This window comes from Miniopterus natalensis, chromosome 5 (assembly GCF_054644295.1).
Source record: "Miniopterus natalensis isolate mMinNat1 chromosome 5, mMinNat1.hap1, whole genome shotgun sequence".
Classification (NCBI taxonomy): Eukaryota; Metazoa; Chordata; class Mammalia; order Chiroptera; family Miniopteridae; genus Miniopterus; species Miniopterus natalensis.
In genome coordinates, this window is record NC_142085.1 from 62,058,645 (window position 1) to 62,076,998 (window position 18,354).

General features: G+C 34.7%; 1 protein-coding gene across 1 annotated transcript in view; it reads left to right on the top strand.

Annotated features, from left to right (window-relative positions):
• The window catches only part of RFX6 (regulatory factor X6), a 48,511-nt gene that overhangs the window by 24,067 nt on the left and 6,090 nt on the right, over window positions 1-18,354 (top strand). The window contains exons 7-15 of the mRNA XM_087817171.1: window positions 5,187-5,294; window positions 7,462-7,539; window positions 7,648-7,761; window positions 9,422-9,471; window positions 11,674-11,833; window positions 12,799-12,943; window positions 14,988-15,097; window positions 16,693-16,810; window positions 18,224-18,346. Coding sequence (XP_087673297.1) covers window positions 5,187-5,294; window positions 7,462-7,539; window positions 7,648-7,761; window positions 9,422-9,471; window positions 11,674-11,833; window positions 12,799-12,943; window positions 14,988-15,097; window positions 16,693-16,810; window positions 18,224-18,346 — 1,006 coding nt within the window. The remainder of the gene's footprint in view (window positions 1-5,186; window positions 5,295-7,461; window positions 7,540-7,647; window positions 7,762-9,421; window positions 9,472-11,673; window positions 11,834-12,798; window positions 12,944-14,987; window positions 15,098-16,692; window positions 16,811-18,223; window positions 18,347-18,354) is intronic.

Below are 18,354 nucleotides of genomic sequence, written 5' to 3' on the forward strand. Positions count from 1 at the left end.
ACACATGAAGTAAAATTTTAGAAGTTTGAATAGGAATGATAATAACCAGATCCATAATATTAATGATTTCTTGTGTGGATGGAAGGGAAAGAGATTAGGGAGAGCTATAGAGCTGCTTTAATATTTCAAATGTCTAATGTCTTAAGATGGTGAATACTTGAGTGTATATTACTTTTTATGTGTTTCAAAAAATTTTAAATGGTTCATAATATAAAAGCAAACAAAGTCAACAACAAAAGCAAAACAAAAAGGAAAGAGGGTGGTAAGAATAATTATCAGTCAGTATGAATTTTGATAGTTTTAAGATTTTTATTCATAAATGTAGTGGTTCAATTTTTTTAAACTAGCTAAAGTACTGATTTTCCATTATTTCTTAAGGAAAAAGTCCCCTGATTTCATATATTTCAACCAGGAAGTTTCCCTGATAGCTTGAGTTTCCTTCTCCTTAACATCAGCCATTCATGGCCAGGTCAACAGCTTTGTACCAAGATAAATAACAAATCCTCTCTTCTTGGTATATGCTTTTCAAATATTTGTAGAGTGTTATCATGCTCTCTTTGAGTCATCACTTAGCCAAACTGAGCAGCTGAACTCCTTTAATCTTTTCTCATAAATCAGCCCTCTTGCCTTCTAATCATATGGTTTCTTTTCTGTAGGTTCCTTCTTATTTTCTTGGGAAATAAGATTTTTTAAAATAGTTTACTCAAGAGTACTGAAGTCACCAGTTGACAAAAAAAAAAAAAAAAAAAAAAAAAGGAAGAAAGAAAGAAAAGAAAAGAAAAAGAGATCTCGACCTCTGTAGCTGGCCTTCAATCTGACACCTTGTAGTACAGTTAAAATAGCAAACATATTACTGGAAACAAAATGATTATATTTTATTTTTTATTCCAATTTATCTATCCCTCCTTTTTTCTGTTTCATTTTCTTGACAGATATTATTATTTGATTTATACCAACTTTATACATAATTGTTAGCTTATTACCCAAAATAATATTTATCTACACGGAGTATTAAGTAAGTATTCAAATAAAACATATATTTTGTTCCTTAATATGTGTTTCCTTAACACTCTAAAATTTTTATTGGGAAATGTATTTTTGAAACACATACACAATTTTAAAAATAATCATAAGATGAAAACCGAAGACCTACCTCATAGCTTAAAAGAGAGAAGTTCTCCATGTGCTTGCACCCCAATCTCTTCCCTCACCCTACCTACCAAAATGTGCTGCTCTCCAGAATTTGGTCTTAATCCCTCCTTTGTTTTTCCTTAAAGTTTATCACTTATGAACTAATCACGTGGTGATGATTACATAACGATATGAATGTACTTAATACTATTGAAGTGTTTCATTAAAAATGATTAAGGTAGTAAATTTTATGTATTGTTTATTATTGCCCAGTTTATTATCACCAATGTATTGTTTATTATTTGTGCTACATAGAAATGGATTCATTTTCTTCTGTGACTTTCTGGTTTCATTCAATATTAGGTTTTATGATTCATCAATGTTAATACATGTAGTTCTGGGACTTTTATTTGTACTGCTGTATAATATTACATTGTATAAAATATCATATCACAATGCATTTAGTTTTTCCATTGTTGGTAGAATTTTTTTTTTGCTTGATAAACAATATTGCTATGAACATTTTTCAAGTGCACATGTGCTGGAGTGGAATTCTGAGTCCTAGGATATGCTTATGTTTAACTTTATTAGTTAATGTCAAATTGTTTTACAAAAATGGTTATATCAACTTATGTCTCTCCAGGTGAGTGTGAGCATTCCTGTGCTTTATATTCTCAGAGACATTTGGTATCGAATGACATTTTAGTTTTTGTCAATCCAGTGAGTGCAAAATGTTGTTTATGGTTTCATTTGAAAACTGTTTCTGATAACTACACAAAAAGTGAGCTTGAATATCTTTTTGGGTTTTTATTGCCAGTTCTCTTCTATGATATATTTGTTCTGATCACATAATTTTTCTGTTTTAAGAATTTGATTCTTGATTGTGTTAAAATATATTCTGGTTACTAATATCCTGTAGGTTATGTGTTGTAAAAAACTCCCCCCTGTTGGTGGCATGACGGCTTTCTATAGTGTCTTTTGATGAAGGTTAAAAATTTTTATGGTTAGTGTTTTTTTGTATCTTGTGTGTTAAAGTTTGTGTATATTCCAAAACATAAATACATTTTTCTACATATTCTTCTAAAAGCATAAAGTTGCTCTTAACATTTAAGTTCTTATTGCATCATGATTTTTTTCTGTTTTTCTTATTGTTCTAAAATACACATAACATAAAATTTACTATCTTAATCATTTTTAAGTATATACTTAGTGGCATTAAGTGTATTCATATTGTTGTACAACCATCACCATTATCTGTCTCTAAAACTCATTTAACCGAGCAAAACTGAAACTCTGGAGTCATTAAACATTAAATCCCCATCTCCCCTTTTCCCAGCCCCTGAAAAACACCATTCTGTTTTCTGTCTCTGTGATTGTGACAACTCTAGATACCTCATATAAGTGGAATCATACAGCTTTTGTATTTCTGTGACTGGCTTATTTTATTTAGCATAATGTCCTTAAGGTTCATCCATGTTGTAGCGTTTGCCAGACTTTTTTCCTTCTTAAGGCTGAATAATATTCCATTGTACGTATATACATTTTACTTATTCATTCATCTGTCAGTGGACATCGGTTGCTTTCCTGGTTTAGCTATTATGAATAATGCTGCTATGAACATGGGTATACAAATATATCTTCCAGACCCTGCTGTTAATTCTTGTGGGTATATACCCAGAAGAATAATTGCATATAGTAATTGTGTCAAATACTAATTCTACTTTTAATTTTTTGAGAAGTCTCCAAACTGTTTAACACACCAGCTCTACCATTTTACATTCCCATCAACGGTGCTCAAGATTTCCAGTTTCTCCACATCCTCACTAACACTTTTCTGTTCCTTCTTTTTATTCTAGCTGTTTTAACGGGTGCAAAGTGATATCTTGTTGTGGTTTTGATTTGCATTTCCCTAATTATTAGTAATGCTGAATATCTTTTCATGTGCTTGTTGACTATTGATACCTTTTTTGGAGAAATATCTATTCATGTCCTTTGCCCACTTTTGAATAGAGTTGTGTTTTTGTTGTTGAGTTTTAGGAATTTTCTGTGTATTCTGGAGATTAATCCCTTATCAAATATGACTTGTAAATGCCTTCTCCCATTCCATGGATGGCCTTTTCACTCTGTTGATAGTGTTCTTTGATGCAGAAAAGTTTTAAATGTTTTGTGAAGTCCAATTTGTCTATTTACCTTTAGTTGCCTGTTCCTTTGGTGTCATATCCAAGAAATCATTGTCAGATCCAATGTTGCGAAACTTTTGCCATTTTCTTCTAAGAGCCTTATGGTATTAGGTCTTATAATCAGGTCTTTGATCAGTTTGGTTACTTTTGTGTGTGGCGCTAGTAAAGGTTTGTCCAGGATTTTATGTGGGCATCTTGTGCACTGCCTGCCGCAGGGCTGGGTGTGGAGGACGGTAGCTGCTGCTGAGCTCAGAGCGGAGACTGACCTAAATTCACTGCAGTTTATGCTTAAAGGCAATGCTGGTCCAAAAATGTTCCTTCTTTTTCTGTCCTTGTCTAGTTTTGGCATAAATGTCTCAAATGAATTGGGAAATGGTCCTTTTTTCCTATTGTTTGAAAAATTGTTTTAAATTTGAAATTATTTGTTTCCTGAATGCTTTATAAAACTCACCTATTAAATCTTCTAGGCCTATTTTTATTTTCTTTGTGAAAAAATTTTTGATAACTAATTTTGTTTATAGAAGTGAGACTATTCTCAATCCTTAATTTTAATTTAATACAACATTATGCATTGCCATTTTTTTGGTTTATATTCCTGTCTCACTTTTCCATCTCACAAATTACATCTTTGGATGAATAAATATGATTTTCTACCCAAGAGAAAAAGTATAAAAAAGTATAAACTCTCCTAAAATTAGAACTTAGGCATATTTTTGTTATGTTTATCAAATAATACTTTTATATCTTGCCAAGCCTTTTCTTTCCTGTAAAATTAAAATCTTTATTTTCTCACATCTTATTATTTTCCCTTTTTATTAACAGTAATATTGTTTGCTAATGCAATGATAATTGGTGCTCATAAATGACAAATCCAAAGCGCTGAAACCCTTTGAAGTATATCTAAAATTATTAAGGCTGATTAAATACAGTGAATTAGGATAAACTGTGTTATTATATCAGTTTATGATAGTTATTTATATATTAGATCTTTATTCATTTGTTAAAAATTATTTAAGTAGATTAATCCTTTTCTTATCTAAACTTGAAATTAGAGGTTAACAAAGCTAAAATCTAAAACCTGATAGGGATGTGTTTTCCCCAAGAGACTCAAAAGAACAAATATCTGCACTTCTGGTGGGAGAAGATTGCAGTGGGAAAGTCCAGAGTACCAGTTTGGGGATTAGAAGACAGGCTCTAATCAAAATTCTATCGCTAATTATCTCTGAGACTGAGTAAATAAATAACTTTGCTCATTTACTTAATTCGTAAGTGAGGAAGCTGGATCTGGCCTTTTTTTAAAAAAAAAAAAATCTTTATTGATTTCAGAGAGAGGAAGGGAGAGGGAGAGGGAGAGATAGAAACCTCAATGATGAGAGTCATTGATCGGCTGCCCCCTGCACGCCCCCCACTGGGGATGGAGCCCGAAACCCGGGCCTGTGCCCTGACGGGGAATCGAACCCCGATCTCCGGGATCCTAGGTCAATGCTCAGCCACTGAGCAACACCGGCCAGGCAGATCTGTTAATTTTTTATTCTCTCATAGTTAAAATAATTTCAATAGTTCTAAAAGTAGACCTTTCAAAATTTTTGCTCTTAACAAATGTGAACTAAAATTTCTAAGAGTTGTGAAAATTGAAGAATGTTCAAAACTAAAATCCAAAATAATGGAAAATTTATCCCGACTATGAAACTATTTACAATTTGGAAACAATAATTCTACTGACACATTTATTCAGTTACACAATTTAAACAATTTACCTGAATCTTGACTTTCTCATGGCTTTCAGGATAAAGAAGAATGAAATTTTATGGGCTTCTTTTTTATTAAAACTGTATTTTTTATAAATGACTTTATTTTCATTTTTCTAAATTATAGGGTGGCTTCACTCGTAAGTATTCACTTAGCTCAAAAACTGGAACACTTCTTCCGGAATTCCCCAGTGCTCAACACCTTGTGTACCAAGGATGCATTTCTAAAGAAAAGGTACCAATTAAAGCTACTTCTCTATTGATTTTCTGATATGTTGGTTCCATATCTCGCTTTGCTAGGAATCTCCTGGCACTTGCAGGAAGCAGTCAGAAATCTGCATAATCAAACATAATGGACTGATTTATAGGAGGGACAAGTGTTTACTAACATCGATTAAACACTGTCCAATTAATTATTTACCATCTCCATGATAGTACCTAATCAGGAGTTGGTAAAATAAACCTTACAAGACTAAAGATTATTTTTATTTAAAACTCAGTGTTAAGGAAGAAAATACTAGAATGTATCTATTGCATGCAATTTTTTAAATTATATGCTTTATGTTTTTTTATTAACTCCATTTAATTTCTGTAAATAGTCACCACGCACTTCTCTAGGACAGAATCTGTTTCTAGCACTGAGGGGAGGTACCCAGGTGAATGCATCGACATACGCTTGATCACAAAGCTTCTTTTCAATTCTAAAATTCTTGGTTCTGTGACATTTGCAAGTTTTTTTGAAATTTAAGGAAGAAAAATTTTTCATAGGATTCAGTTTGTAAATAATCCTCAACATGATTTTTTTTCAGTGCTTATGTAATAAAGTGTGTGGCTAAATTCTCTATTTCTGAATTTCTAAAGTCATTTTTTTTAGTCCTACTAGCTGACTAATAGAATCTATTTTTAAACCAGGACATAATTTCTACATTCTTTTTTAACTAAAGTTCATTTTTCATTAGCACTTGAAGAAAACACCTTTGATAGTATCTTATCAGGTCATATTTTGAGGTGCAAAGATAGAGGACTATGATGAACTAATGTCCAGTTGTATTACTTTAGTAACGGGCTTTCTGTAGAAACCAGAAATGAAAATAACACATTGATAAGAAATCTACTGATAGCTAAGTGGACATGCACAGTAACTTCCAGGTTTCATTCTGATGACAGACATTCTCCGGGTTAATAACTGAAGGTTATTCTCAAATGCCAATTCCAGGCAAGTTTCCTGAAGTGTGTCCACTTTCTCCTATTCTCCTCTCCCATCATATTTATCAAGATTACTGCATCATTTTTTTTTACATTATAGTTATAATGTGTGGTATTGTGACTTCAGATTTGAGATAGCTCCAGTAAATGTTAACATATGGCAGTTTGTGGGGACACCTGTAGAAATCAGTGGCACCCCCCGGAACACGGTTCTTTGGGGGAGGGTGTGGTTGAATATCTTTGTGGAGAGGATTGCTGACATGAAAACATTATAAAGATGTTTGCTTGTGTAAATATACCTGGTGAGAGAGAGGGGACCTCTAAGCCATGGTCCTGTTCATATAAACCATACAACCGGTAACAGGTAGGGACAATTCTAGCTTATCAAATAGTTTTGAATTTGAATATTAATAAATTGCCAGAATATTATCTAATTTTAATCCATTTCAAATTTTAAAATATATTTAAAAACTTTATGCAATATAAATATCTATGCTAACACAAAAACAGAGGCTTTTCATAATAGACATTCAGTGTCCAAACTCTTTTTGGGCAGAGGAGTGATTTGATATTATTACTAATTTCAGGTAATATTTAGTAAGGTGTTACTGTGTATCTCAGTGTAAGCACTGTTCCATGTGTATCTCTTCTTATTTAATCTTCTTAACACCATATTAGCACTATGTTATTACTGCTCTACGTAAAGATAGAAAGCCTGAGGTTCAGAGACTGAGAAACATGTGGAAAGTCACACCTGGTAAGAAGTGGAGTGGAACTGGGCACTCAAGTTTAACCGACTCTAGAACTGAAACTGGAAACCACTACACCACACTGCCCAAGCACCCACTTAATAAAACTTAAAGTTGAAGGGTTGGTGTATTTTACCATTTTACACTAATTTCTACAATCAAAGGTAATTTTCTTATTGAACAGAAAATCACAATGTTGCTTTGGCCCATATGTCCCTCACAATCGCCTTTATCACTGTTCCATGGCCCTGTTCTATAATCACACAGTGCTTGCCCTTCTCCCTTCACAAGGCAGTAAGCTCCTCAAAATAAGAAATTTTCCTTTATTTTTGACTCCTCAGCATTGAGCACAATGCCTATTATATGAGAGGAGCTTTATAAATGTGTGTTGAATGCATGAACAAATGGAGGCAGTGCTGTGGTTAAGCTTTTTCTTCCTTGAAATAGGTTGATACCCTCATAATGATGTACAAAACTCACTGCCAGTGCATCCTGGACAATGCAATTAATGGAAACTTTGAGGAGGTAAGAGTGGCCAAAAATGCTTTGCTGACCATATTATACTTTCTTGTTCCATTCTTTTATGAGTTGAAGCAAAAATCTTAATGTATGTAATCTTTGCTCTGCAACTAGATCCAGCATTTCTTATTACACTTTTGGCAAGGGATGCCTGATCACCTTCTCCCCCTGCTTGAAAACCCTGTTATCATTGACATTTTCTGTGTCTGTGACTCAATTCTTTATAAGGTAAGCTCTTTGGGCTCTCTTAAACACAAATTATAGATTTCTTTTAGGAGCATTCCGTCTACATTTTTGCAATATGTTTTCAATAAATTTGTTATTTCTGTCTGGAGAAACACAATTAGTTATTTTTTCTGAAGAGAAATCAAGCAGTTTAATAGTGTATGTTTAATAGCGTATGTATTTTAATGTATTTTACATTAAGTAAAACAAAATCAATTTTTGTTTACAGCTAAGAACAATTCTAAATGTTACATACTAATACATGGGAACTTAGTTAATTTGTATTAACTAAGGTATTTTTAGACTAAATAGCACAATGTCCCCCTCTCCCCCCTCACAATATCAGTGTTTTGGGAAAAAAGCAGGATTAAGCACTCCCACAGGACTAATAACTTGAAAATCTTGAAACTCCCTAGCTTTAATGTGTAATGTTATTTCTGTTTTCAAACCAAATAAGAGTCCCCAAGTGTCTCCAGAAGGATCATGAAGACATCCTGGACAAAGACATGATAAGCTGGTTGGCCTTCTAGCCAAACATTCAGCAGGAAGGGAGAGAGAGAGGCTAGTTCCCCACAGTCTGTTCTCTAATTAGAGGAGCAGCAGGGTCCAAGCCGAGGGGAAAACTATATTGCAGTCTGGGTACTTCAAAGTGAGTTTGCCTACATTTACCTGTTCAACTGTCATAAGATTAAAGAGAAGCTTTCCTTTTAAAAAACAATCTGAGTTAGCAAGAAAACCCAAGCCAACACCCTGTTACGCATCAAGGAAATGAAGTCGTTCAGGGCTAGTTGCAGAGAAATGAAGCAGAAGCGAAATAGACTCAGTCCAGAAGCAACTTTGCGTCTTTCCCCTCCTCAAATGGACTGTTTCTTTGAGTCCAGCGCAAAGATCCGGGCTTAAGTACCTTTAAGTGAACTAAGTGTCTCTTCTTCACAGAGACTCGGGGAGCAGCGTGAGCCCTGTAAATGGAGCAGTAGAGAGTGGTCCCAGCGCTGAGTCCCTGAAACAGCGCACGGTTACAAGGCCAGCCCATCAGTGACTAGCGTACCGAGCATAGACCACGCTGTCCTTTGTTTCACTGTCCCATACACAGGGACTATGTGTGTTTTGCCACACAGGCTTTTGTAGACTGGTGTCTACCCACATTTTGAAGCATCTCTGTAGACCCCTTGTTCTTCTTCTGCAGGCTGGCCCACTAAGTGTCTAGCCAGCCTAGTGGGCCTGCACTGCTCCTATTCTGTCCGGTTTCCAACTTCCTTTATTCATCAGAGTTTTTCCTGAGCTGGAATCAGTCAGCACTGTCTAATTTCTCCTTTCTACTACTTTTCATCTCATCCATGTTTAGGGCTCAGTCTAGCCCTTTCTTTTCAGTACTCTTTCCGTTCTTATAATTAGCTCTTTCTGTTCTTATAATTAGTATATCAGTGTCAACTGCTTAACCTAGTAATTGCAATGATTTTAGATCTCCCCCTTCCCCTGCCTTTTATACACACACACACACACAACTCATACATATATTCATTTTAGAGATCAAAGTATACCTTTCAGAAATGAGTTAACATGTTATTCTTTTGAAAGCTAGAAATAAAAGTAATTGACAAATAATGTGTCTTTCTATAGAAATAGTAAGTATTTTTGTTAACTCACTTTTGCTGTGATTAAGGTTCTTACAGATGTACTCATTCCTGCAACAATGCAAGAAATGCCTGAAAGGTAGGTTCAGTCAATAAAATATGATAGTTTCTTGGTAAAGGGTTTAACATTATAGATTATATTAAAGGAAAACAGTAATTAGAAATTCATTCATTTATCAAGATTAGTTTCCTGTTCCTTTCTCTTTGGTTTAGCTAGAAGGGGTGTGCCTCAGTCTTTATATATAGCCAAACTTTAATAAACAAAATTGATGGAACAATCCTGAAGTCCCTTTAATTTGAGAGCAGCCCAAGTGAAAAATAAGTATTTAAGGGTGGTTGACCTTCAAGACACTCAGCAAGTTTTTTAATGGAAACTGGCTAGGTGAAAATAGATGAGGATAATTGATGGAAAATAACAACTATAATAAAAATTATAAGAAAACATTTTAATCTTTATTATTAACCTTGTTCTTAATTGCAAAATCAGGAACGGCATAAGGGAATTACTGCCTTCTTTCAATAAAGGAACAAGGTCTTGAGTAGTTTATTGAGATGACACCTGGAGATTTTTCACAAGGCCTTTTCTAATGTGAGAACCAATAAAAACTTGGGAAAAAAAAAAGCCAAATTTTTCTTTGAAAACAAAGTCTAATTAAATAATGAAATTTATTTTAGTATTTTGGGGGACAAATACATGTAGAGCTGGACAAAGTTGGTGCTCAATAAATGCATGCTGATTGATAAACACATTTTCTTTTTAGTTTACCTTTTCCTGTAGATTCTTTTATTTATCTATATAATAGTTGATGTTGGCCTGGTCAGTAGTTTCTTTTAAATATCAATTTTCAGTCTTTAAACATCTAATTTGTGCTCTGAATTAGATACACTTAACATTTTCATGTCACAGCTGAATGGCTCTGCTAACTCAGTGGCAGGCATCCAGCCATGTGACTAATAGTAATAACTGTTGATGTTTATTAAACACAACAGGGGACTTGAGATTTTGCATAAATTATTTCACTTAGCTCCCACAATAAGCCTGAAAGGAACTATCTATAGATTTATCTCTTAAGTTTGCAAACAATTCATGTTCATTGTGGAGAATGAAAAGCATATGTAAGTGCACATAAAGGGGATACATAGTGATGGCAAAAATTAAATTAAAGTTAAAAAAATCACTCATAATCTCATCATATTCTTAATGTCTTAGTTATTATCTCACAGACTGTTTTCTAGGAATAACTGTAAATATGTACATTTTAAAAAGTGAAACCATAGTATACACACTGTGGCAATATACTGTGAAATCTTTTCATATCAGCAATATAGATCAACATTATCTTTTCAAATGGTTGCATAAGTTTCTAGCAACTGAAAAACACTATACTTTATTGAACCAATTCCTTATCAATTGGAGCTTTATCAACCCAATTCCAAGTAACGATTATGATCCTAAATTCACAAATGAGGAAGCCCAGAGCAGAAAGAAGTTAGTTTATTTGTTTATTATTTTATATTTATAAAATTTATTTGCTTAGTTAGTTATTTAGAGGCAGCCTATATTTTAATCAAAGTTTATTTAACTCCAAACTGCCTACTCTTTTTCTTGTACTACGTCTCTGTCCTCAACTTAAGTACCACCCCAAATATATTTAAATCTGTTTTATTGAGATACAATAGGAGATTGTTAACTGATTTTTAAAAATTTACATGTTCTTGTAGTATAAACACAACCAACATTTGCAATTTTGAAATAGGGTCCTCTAATTAGCACATTTTTGGTAATTTATTGCACAGTTATATTGGGATTATAAGAATATGTTACTAGAAATGAATATTAAATACCTGAAATGATGTTGTGGTTCCAGTGTGAGCTTCTGAGCTCTCAAGAAGCTAAGATATGCAAAATCAAGTGCACACTTACATTTCCCAGAAATATTTTATAGAAAATGATTGAATCATGAATATTGATAATAATTATTTATTGAATACTGTGCATGACAGGTTTTAACCTAAGCACTTGCCATAAATTATTTCAAATAATCCTCATAAAAATCTTGTGACACAGATACTATTTTTATTCCCACTTGACAGATGAGGAAACTAGAGCTCGAGGAGATTGAATATATTGAGCAAGATGACAAATGGCAACCCATAGGCTGACTTCAAAAGTCATGTTCTTAGAATCATGCAATAATTGTATATCTCCATTAAACTACATTTATTTAATGTATTTTGAACAACTTAGCATTTAACACATTGGCTTTTTTTCCTTTGGTAGCTTATTAGCAGACATAAGAAATTTTGCTAAAAATTGGGAACAGTGGGTTGTTTCATCCTTGGAAAACTTGCCAGAAGCTCTGACCGACAAGAAAATACCTATTGTGCGAAGATTTGTATCTTCTCTGAAACGACAAACATCTTTCTTACATCTTGCTCAGGTATGTTAGCAAGCCCAGGGTATTCGAGTCACCAGTTCAAACATGAACCTTCTTATAGCAAAGACCAAGGAACTTTCAGAGATTGGAGACTAAGTAGACAACAGTTAAATGCGCTGTGAGATCCTAGAACAGGGGAAAGACATTAGTGGAAAAACTGATGAAATTAGAATTATTTCTATAGTTTAGTTGATAGTGTCTTACCAAGGTTAATTTCCTGATTTGGGTAATATAAAATGGTTATGAAGATGATACTATTAGGAGAAGCTGGATAGAGAATATATGGAAATACAGTTGGCCCTGCGTATCCGTGGGTTCAACAACAGTGGGTACCGAGGACAGCTGTACTCTGTACTAACTTTGCAACTGTTATAAATTTATAATTACTTTCAAATAAAAGTTAAAAACATAATTCTGAATGCAATGTAAAATGTAAAACTCTTATTTGCCACGTGAATTTAAGTAGTAAAAATTAAGTTTGAAAGAAATTAGCCCATGTGATATTTAATATTTAATGTAGTGAAACCCACAAAACGAACACATTTAAAAACTACCTTCTTAGTAGTTTTTCTTAAATAGAGAAGGAAACAGTAATTTTTAAATTAGACAACATGTTTGCATATTGTTGAAGTATACTTTCCCTCTCCTCAAGTGCTCACTTGCTTTAAGAAGGTTTCTAGCTCCCTAAATTTTAAAAGACTAGCTTGGAATAATTCCAGATAAGAAATATGTCATAAAATCCTTATTTTATAACTATGAATTAAAAAGTTCATTTTCTAAGTAAAAAATAGTTTTCAAACCTTTAACAGGGATGATCATGAGTCTTAGTTACTACTTTTTAGTTTTAAACAAGAAAACATTTATGATACTTTTCCCTGAAGGAAATATTTCTCTAGAAGCTAAAACTTCCCTTTAGGTAGAATACCAATAATATAGTTCAGTGATTTTTCAAAACTCGTTCTATACAGATTGCCAGACCAGCTCTCTTTGACCAGCATGTTGTGAATTCTATGGTATCGGATATTGAAAAGGTGGACTTGAATAGTATTGGATCACAGGCCCTGCTCACCATTTCGGGGAGCACAGACACTGAATCTGATATCTACACTGAACGTAAGTCCTCTCTTTGTTGAGCAGGGTTTCCCAGCTTGGGCACTGTTGGCATCTTGGACTGGATAACTCTTTGTTGGGGGCTGTCCTGTGCCTTGTGGAATGTTGAGCAGCATCCCTGGTCTCTACCCACTAGATGCCAACAGCAGCTTCCCCCATTTGTGACAACCCACAGATGTCTCCAAACATGGCCAAATGTTCTCTCCTTGTACTACAAAATCCTACCTGTTTGAGAAATCTGGTTTATAGAAACATTAAAAAAAAACTTTATTGCCAAGCTGGGTGTGGCTCAGCGGTTGAGCATCGACCTAGGATCCAGGAGGTCACAGTTCAGTTCCTGGTCAGGGCACAGGCCCAGGTTGCGGACTCGATCCCCAGTTGGGGATGTGCAGGAGGCAGCTGATCAATGATGACTCTACATTGATGTTTCTACCTCTCTCTCTCCTTCTCCCTTCCTCTTTCTGAAATCAGTAAATCTATCTATCTATCTATCTATCTATCTATCTATCTATCTATCTATCTATCTATCTATCATCTATCTATCTATCTATCTATCTATCTATCTATCTATCATCTATCTATCTATCTATCTATCTATCTATCTATCTATCTATCTATCTATCTATCATCTATCTATCATCTATCTATCTATCTATCTATCTATCTATCATCTATCTATCTATCTATCTATCTATCTATCTATCTATCTATCTATCTATCTATCATCTATCTATCATCTATCTATCTCTATCTATCTATCTATCTATCTATCTATCTATCTATCTATCTATCTATCTATCTATCTATCATCTATCTATCATCTATCTATATCTATCTATCTATCTATCTATCTATCTATCTATCTATCTATCTATCTATCTATCTATCTATCTATCTATCATCTATCTATCTATCATCTATCTATCTATCCATCCACCCTGACCGGGAATTGAACCACGATCTCCTGGATCATAGATCGACACTCAACCACTGAGCCATGCCAGCTGGGCTAGAAACATTTTTATTTAGAAAAGTATTCCATATTTTAAAACAGTTGTACTTACTCGCTAATTTAGAAAATATTAAGTGAAAAATAAGTTATCCATAATCTTATTGCCTAGATATTACCAAAATAATCCGGAAATAATCAAAATGTGTTCCTGATTGAGTTTTGTGAATTTTCTTCCAGTGTTTAAAGCACACACATTTCCATGTGTTTAACATTGTTGGCATCTATGGTGTATGATGCATGTCAAAATGGTATCTCTGCACAATACTGTTTTTCGAAGCAGAGAATCCCTGGTCAGGTTTGTACCACCTGCCAGAGCTTACCAAGCCAATATACGTGACTAGACAACCAGGCTTGGTTTCTAATGATAACAACCATTTCTCCCTTCCCATCTCTCTGAAAAGACAAAAAATGCAGCCTTGTATAGGCTATAGCACCAGCAATGGATTGCTCTCTGGATATGGTTCAACCGTAGCCCTGCTTTCCATTTTTTAACATAAAATTATATTACCCTTTGAGACTCAGGAAGCCTCGAACTCTTTAATAAAATGATAATCTTAAACTGACACTCTAAATTGTACATGCTAAGAGATTATTCATGTAAGTGGCTCAGTTTTCAGTGCAGAATTTAAATTTTTCTGAAGATAATATTGCACAGATCAGGAAATCAATAAGCTTAGTTCATCCTTAGCTTTCAACTAAGCCATTGCATTTAATGAAAGCATTGGATTCAAAATGAGTTATCAACTATATTGACAAGTTACTCTTCCTGAGGATAAACATACTTATCTAATCTCTAAACTTTTATGTCAATATATACCAAGACACACTTATGACTACAATTTTGAAGACTAAAGTACCAAGCACTTTTTTGTTACTGTTCTCAGGGTATGAAATGAATTCCTTTAACACATCTAACTTAGTCTACCTGTCTTTCCTGCTTATTATATAATATTTTTAATGATTCTGAGTTTTAGGTTTCCTCATGTGTTCAAAGTAGAGTGCAATATTCTGCTTTTTTTCTTTTATGCATGGCAGATGACTCCATTACGGTGTTCCAAGAACTGAAAGATCTCCTTAAGAAGAATGCCACTGTGGAGGCTTTCATTGAATGGTTGGATACTGTGGTGGAGCAGAGAGTAATTAAGGTACTTTTCAATGACAGAGTCATTACATTTTTTGTTAATAATAAATGCTAAACTGGCTGTGATTTCTTACTGCTGGGGGCGGGGTGACAGTGTGTGTGTAAAAATGCCTTGAAGAGCAGCCTAATATCAAAATTAAGACTATGCCAGACTTGAGAGCATTGGGCACAGATTCAATTCTATTGATCCTTTCTTGATGAAGGGCTGTAAGACAGACACTACAGTAGTCTTTCCTTACCTGCAGTTTTGCTTTTCGTGGTTTCAGTCACCTCAGGTCAACAGCTGTCTGAAAATATTAAGTGAAAAATTCCCCAGATAAACAATTCACAAGTTTTAAATTCTTCCCTGAGTAGCACGGTGAAGTCTTGCACTGCCCCGCCCTGTCCTGTCAGGACAGGACTCTTCCCTCCTACGCCGCGCTCCGGCTGTCGGTCACAGTGCTGACTGGGTTAGCAGATCGGCTGTCCCTATGGCAGTGCTTGTGTTCAAGTAGCCCTTATTTTACTTAATAATGGCCCCCAAATGCAAGAGTAGTGATGCTGGCAATTCAGATATGCCGAAGAGAAGTGTAAAGTGCTTCCTTTAAGTGAAAAGATGAGTAGAGTACAGTAAGGTATTTTGAGAGAGAGGAAGAGGGGGAGAGAAGAAAAGAGAGGAGGGGAGAGGGGAAGAGAGGGCCTACATTTACACAACTTATTACAGCTTATTATGCATTCTATTTTATTATTGTTAATCTCTTGCTGTGCTTAATTTATAAATTAAACTTTCTCATAGGAATGTATGTACAGGAAAAAACTTAGCATATATAGGGTTTGGTGCTATCCAAAGTTTCAAGCAACCACTGTGGGTCTTGGAATGTATCCCCCTTGGAAAAATGGGGACCGCTGTATGACTTCCCTCTGAGTCAATAAAGTTACAGCTGAATAGCATCAGTAGTAAAAGATAAATTTAGAAACTGGAAAGATTCTGGCCCTTTTCTAAAATGCAAGTTTCCATAAATGCTAGCAGAAAATATGGTTTTAAATATTAACTTTTTTTTATTCAAAGAGCTCAGCATTTTGTGTTTTCTATGTGGTTCCTTCAACTCCTTCAGTTAACCTTCAGGTCATCCATCATGAAACAAGACAGTGAGAACAAATATATCCATCACTGGTCGATGTTAGCCATTCCATATTAAGAAAACTAGTTATAGCGTAGGGATTTTTTTTTTCCTGGGAGGAAAACAGATTATCATTCAGGACCAGAGAAGTCAGAGTTAATCATTCACAGAAATATATAGCCTTTCCTTCGTACTTCACCTTCTGGTCTGTCAATATAAAATTAAGAGATAAAATATTTTGTAAATTTTTTCATTTTCTTGTCCAATTCTATTAGGTAACAAAACCCTACAGAATAAAGATCTATCAACCTTAAAAATGACAGCAAAGACAGACTAAAATGAAAATCCCTGGACAGATCATTTTATTTGATGAAACAAATGGAGTGCCATGCCATCTGTCCATCTGTCAGACAGGTTATCTACCTCTTGGTCTTACGTAGGATGCATGTAGTCATGAGATGACAGATTTTATAGTCCCGTTTTATTCTTTTACTTTTAGACTAGCAAACAAAATGGAAGATCCTTAAAGAAGAGGGCTCAAGACTTTCTGCTGAAGTGGAGCTTTTTTGGTGCTCGAGTAATGCACAATCTCACCTTGAACAATGCATCCAGTTTTGGTATCCTACGTGCTTTATACAACTCTTCTTAAGTGAATTACATCACTTGTTCCCCAGTCACATTTCCACCCATTTTTAAACATGCGGCATTGTCACTTCTCAAACCTGAATATTGAGCCAGTAGAGACTGGTAGTTATGAACCTGGGTTTTAGAGTCAGGTCATATGCAGAGTCCGATGCTAACACTTCTCTCTGGCTTGGGCTTGGGGAGAACATTCCTTTCATTGAGTTGTGTAGGCACTTGAGTAATATAAATATAGCCCAGCACCAGGTAAACGGTAAACATGTAATAAATATCAACTATTATCATTACTTTCCATCAGTGCTTGGATAAATGCTTTTTCTTAAACAAACAAATAAACAATAGCTGATACATTATTTTCCAAAGGCACGACTCACGACGATACGGCAAATGTTTGCATCTGTTTCGGGAACCCACGTGGCTGCATTTCAGGAATTAAAGAGCAGCGTAGAAGACACGCTCTCATGTTTCTGAACCATCTCTCCTGCTATGTGACTTATGAAGCAAATTGAGTTGTTAGCTTTTGCAAAAATGAAATACCTTCTTTTTCCTAAAAAGGTTTTCTGGGATTCTTAGTTTATTGTTATAAACATATGTAGTGGACAGAACTTCTGCCCTTAGTAGTTGCGTTTGAGAAATCTTTATGTTATAAAGTAGTTTACAATGACCTAAAAGCTGTTTTCATTTAATTTTCAATGGAATTAAATAAAATCAGCAAGCTTGTATCGAGGAATGAACAAAATGTAGAGTCTAATATTTGAACTACTCTGCTTACATTTAAGGTTTCTCAAAATATACAACATTGAAGCCCGACGTGTTTTATGAAAAAAAAGACTTTTGTTGGAAAATCCGTTGAACAGTTAAAAAAAAGTTTAAGGTTTTCCAGAATAACTTCTACATGAAAATTACTCTCTTTTCCCCCCCCAAATCAAAGAGTATTTTGTTTCAGGCTGTCGAGACATCTTCTTACTTGATACTTTATCCAGACCATGCTGGCCATTGTCTAATTGTTTAGTACAAAGTAAACAGAAATAGAGCAGAATAGAGCTTATTCTCCCAGGTTAAAGCTTATCACACTCCAGTGTGTGCCCTCTTAAAGCATAAAGCATGTCTCACTTTCATCCGTATTTTCCTTTGATGTAATTAGTGGCCGGAGAGCTGGCAGGACAGCACACACAGTGAGCTGGGCAGGCGGCGCACAGAAAGATTAGACCCGGGTGAAGCATGTTGGTCTTTGCAGGTCATTTAAAGTCCAACAAGTATTTGTTGATTTCAGTTGCTCCTTGTAAAGTATTGCGAGATGGTCACCAAGATAACTTGACTCTCCCTCTTTCTCTTCCCTCTCATTTCGTCTCACAATGCCCTCTGCCCGTGCCCCATCCATAAACTAGGCTCCTTCCATTTGATCCGAATGCTTCTTGATGAGTACATTCTCCTGGCCATGGAGACGCAGTTTAATAACGACAAGGAGCAGGAGTTACAGAATTTATTGGACAAGTACATGAAAAATTCAGGTAATTTA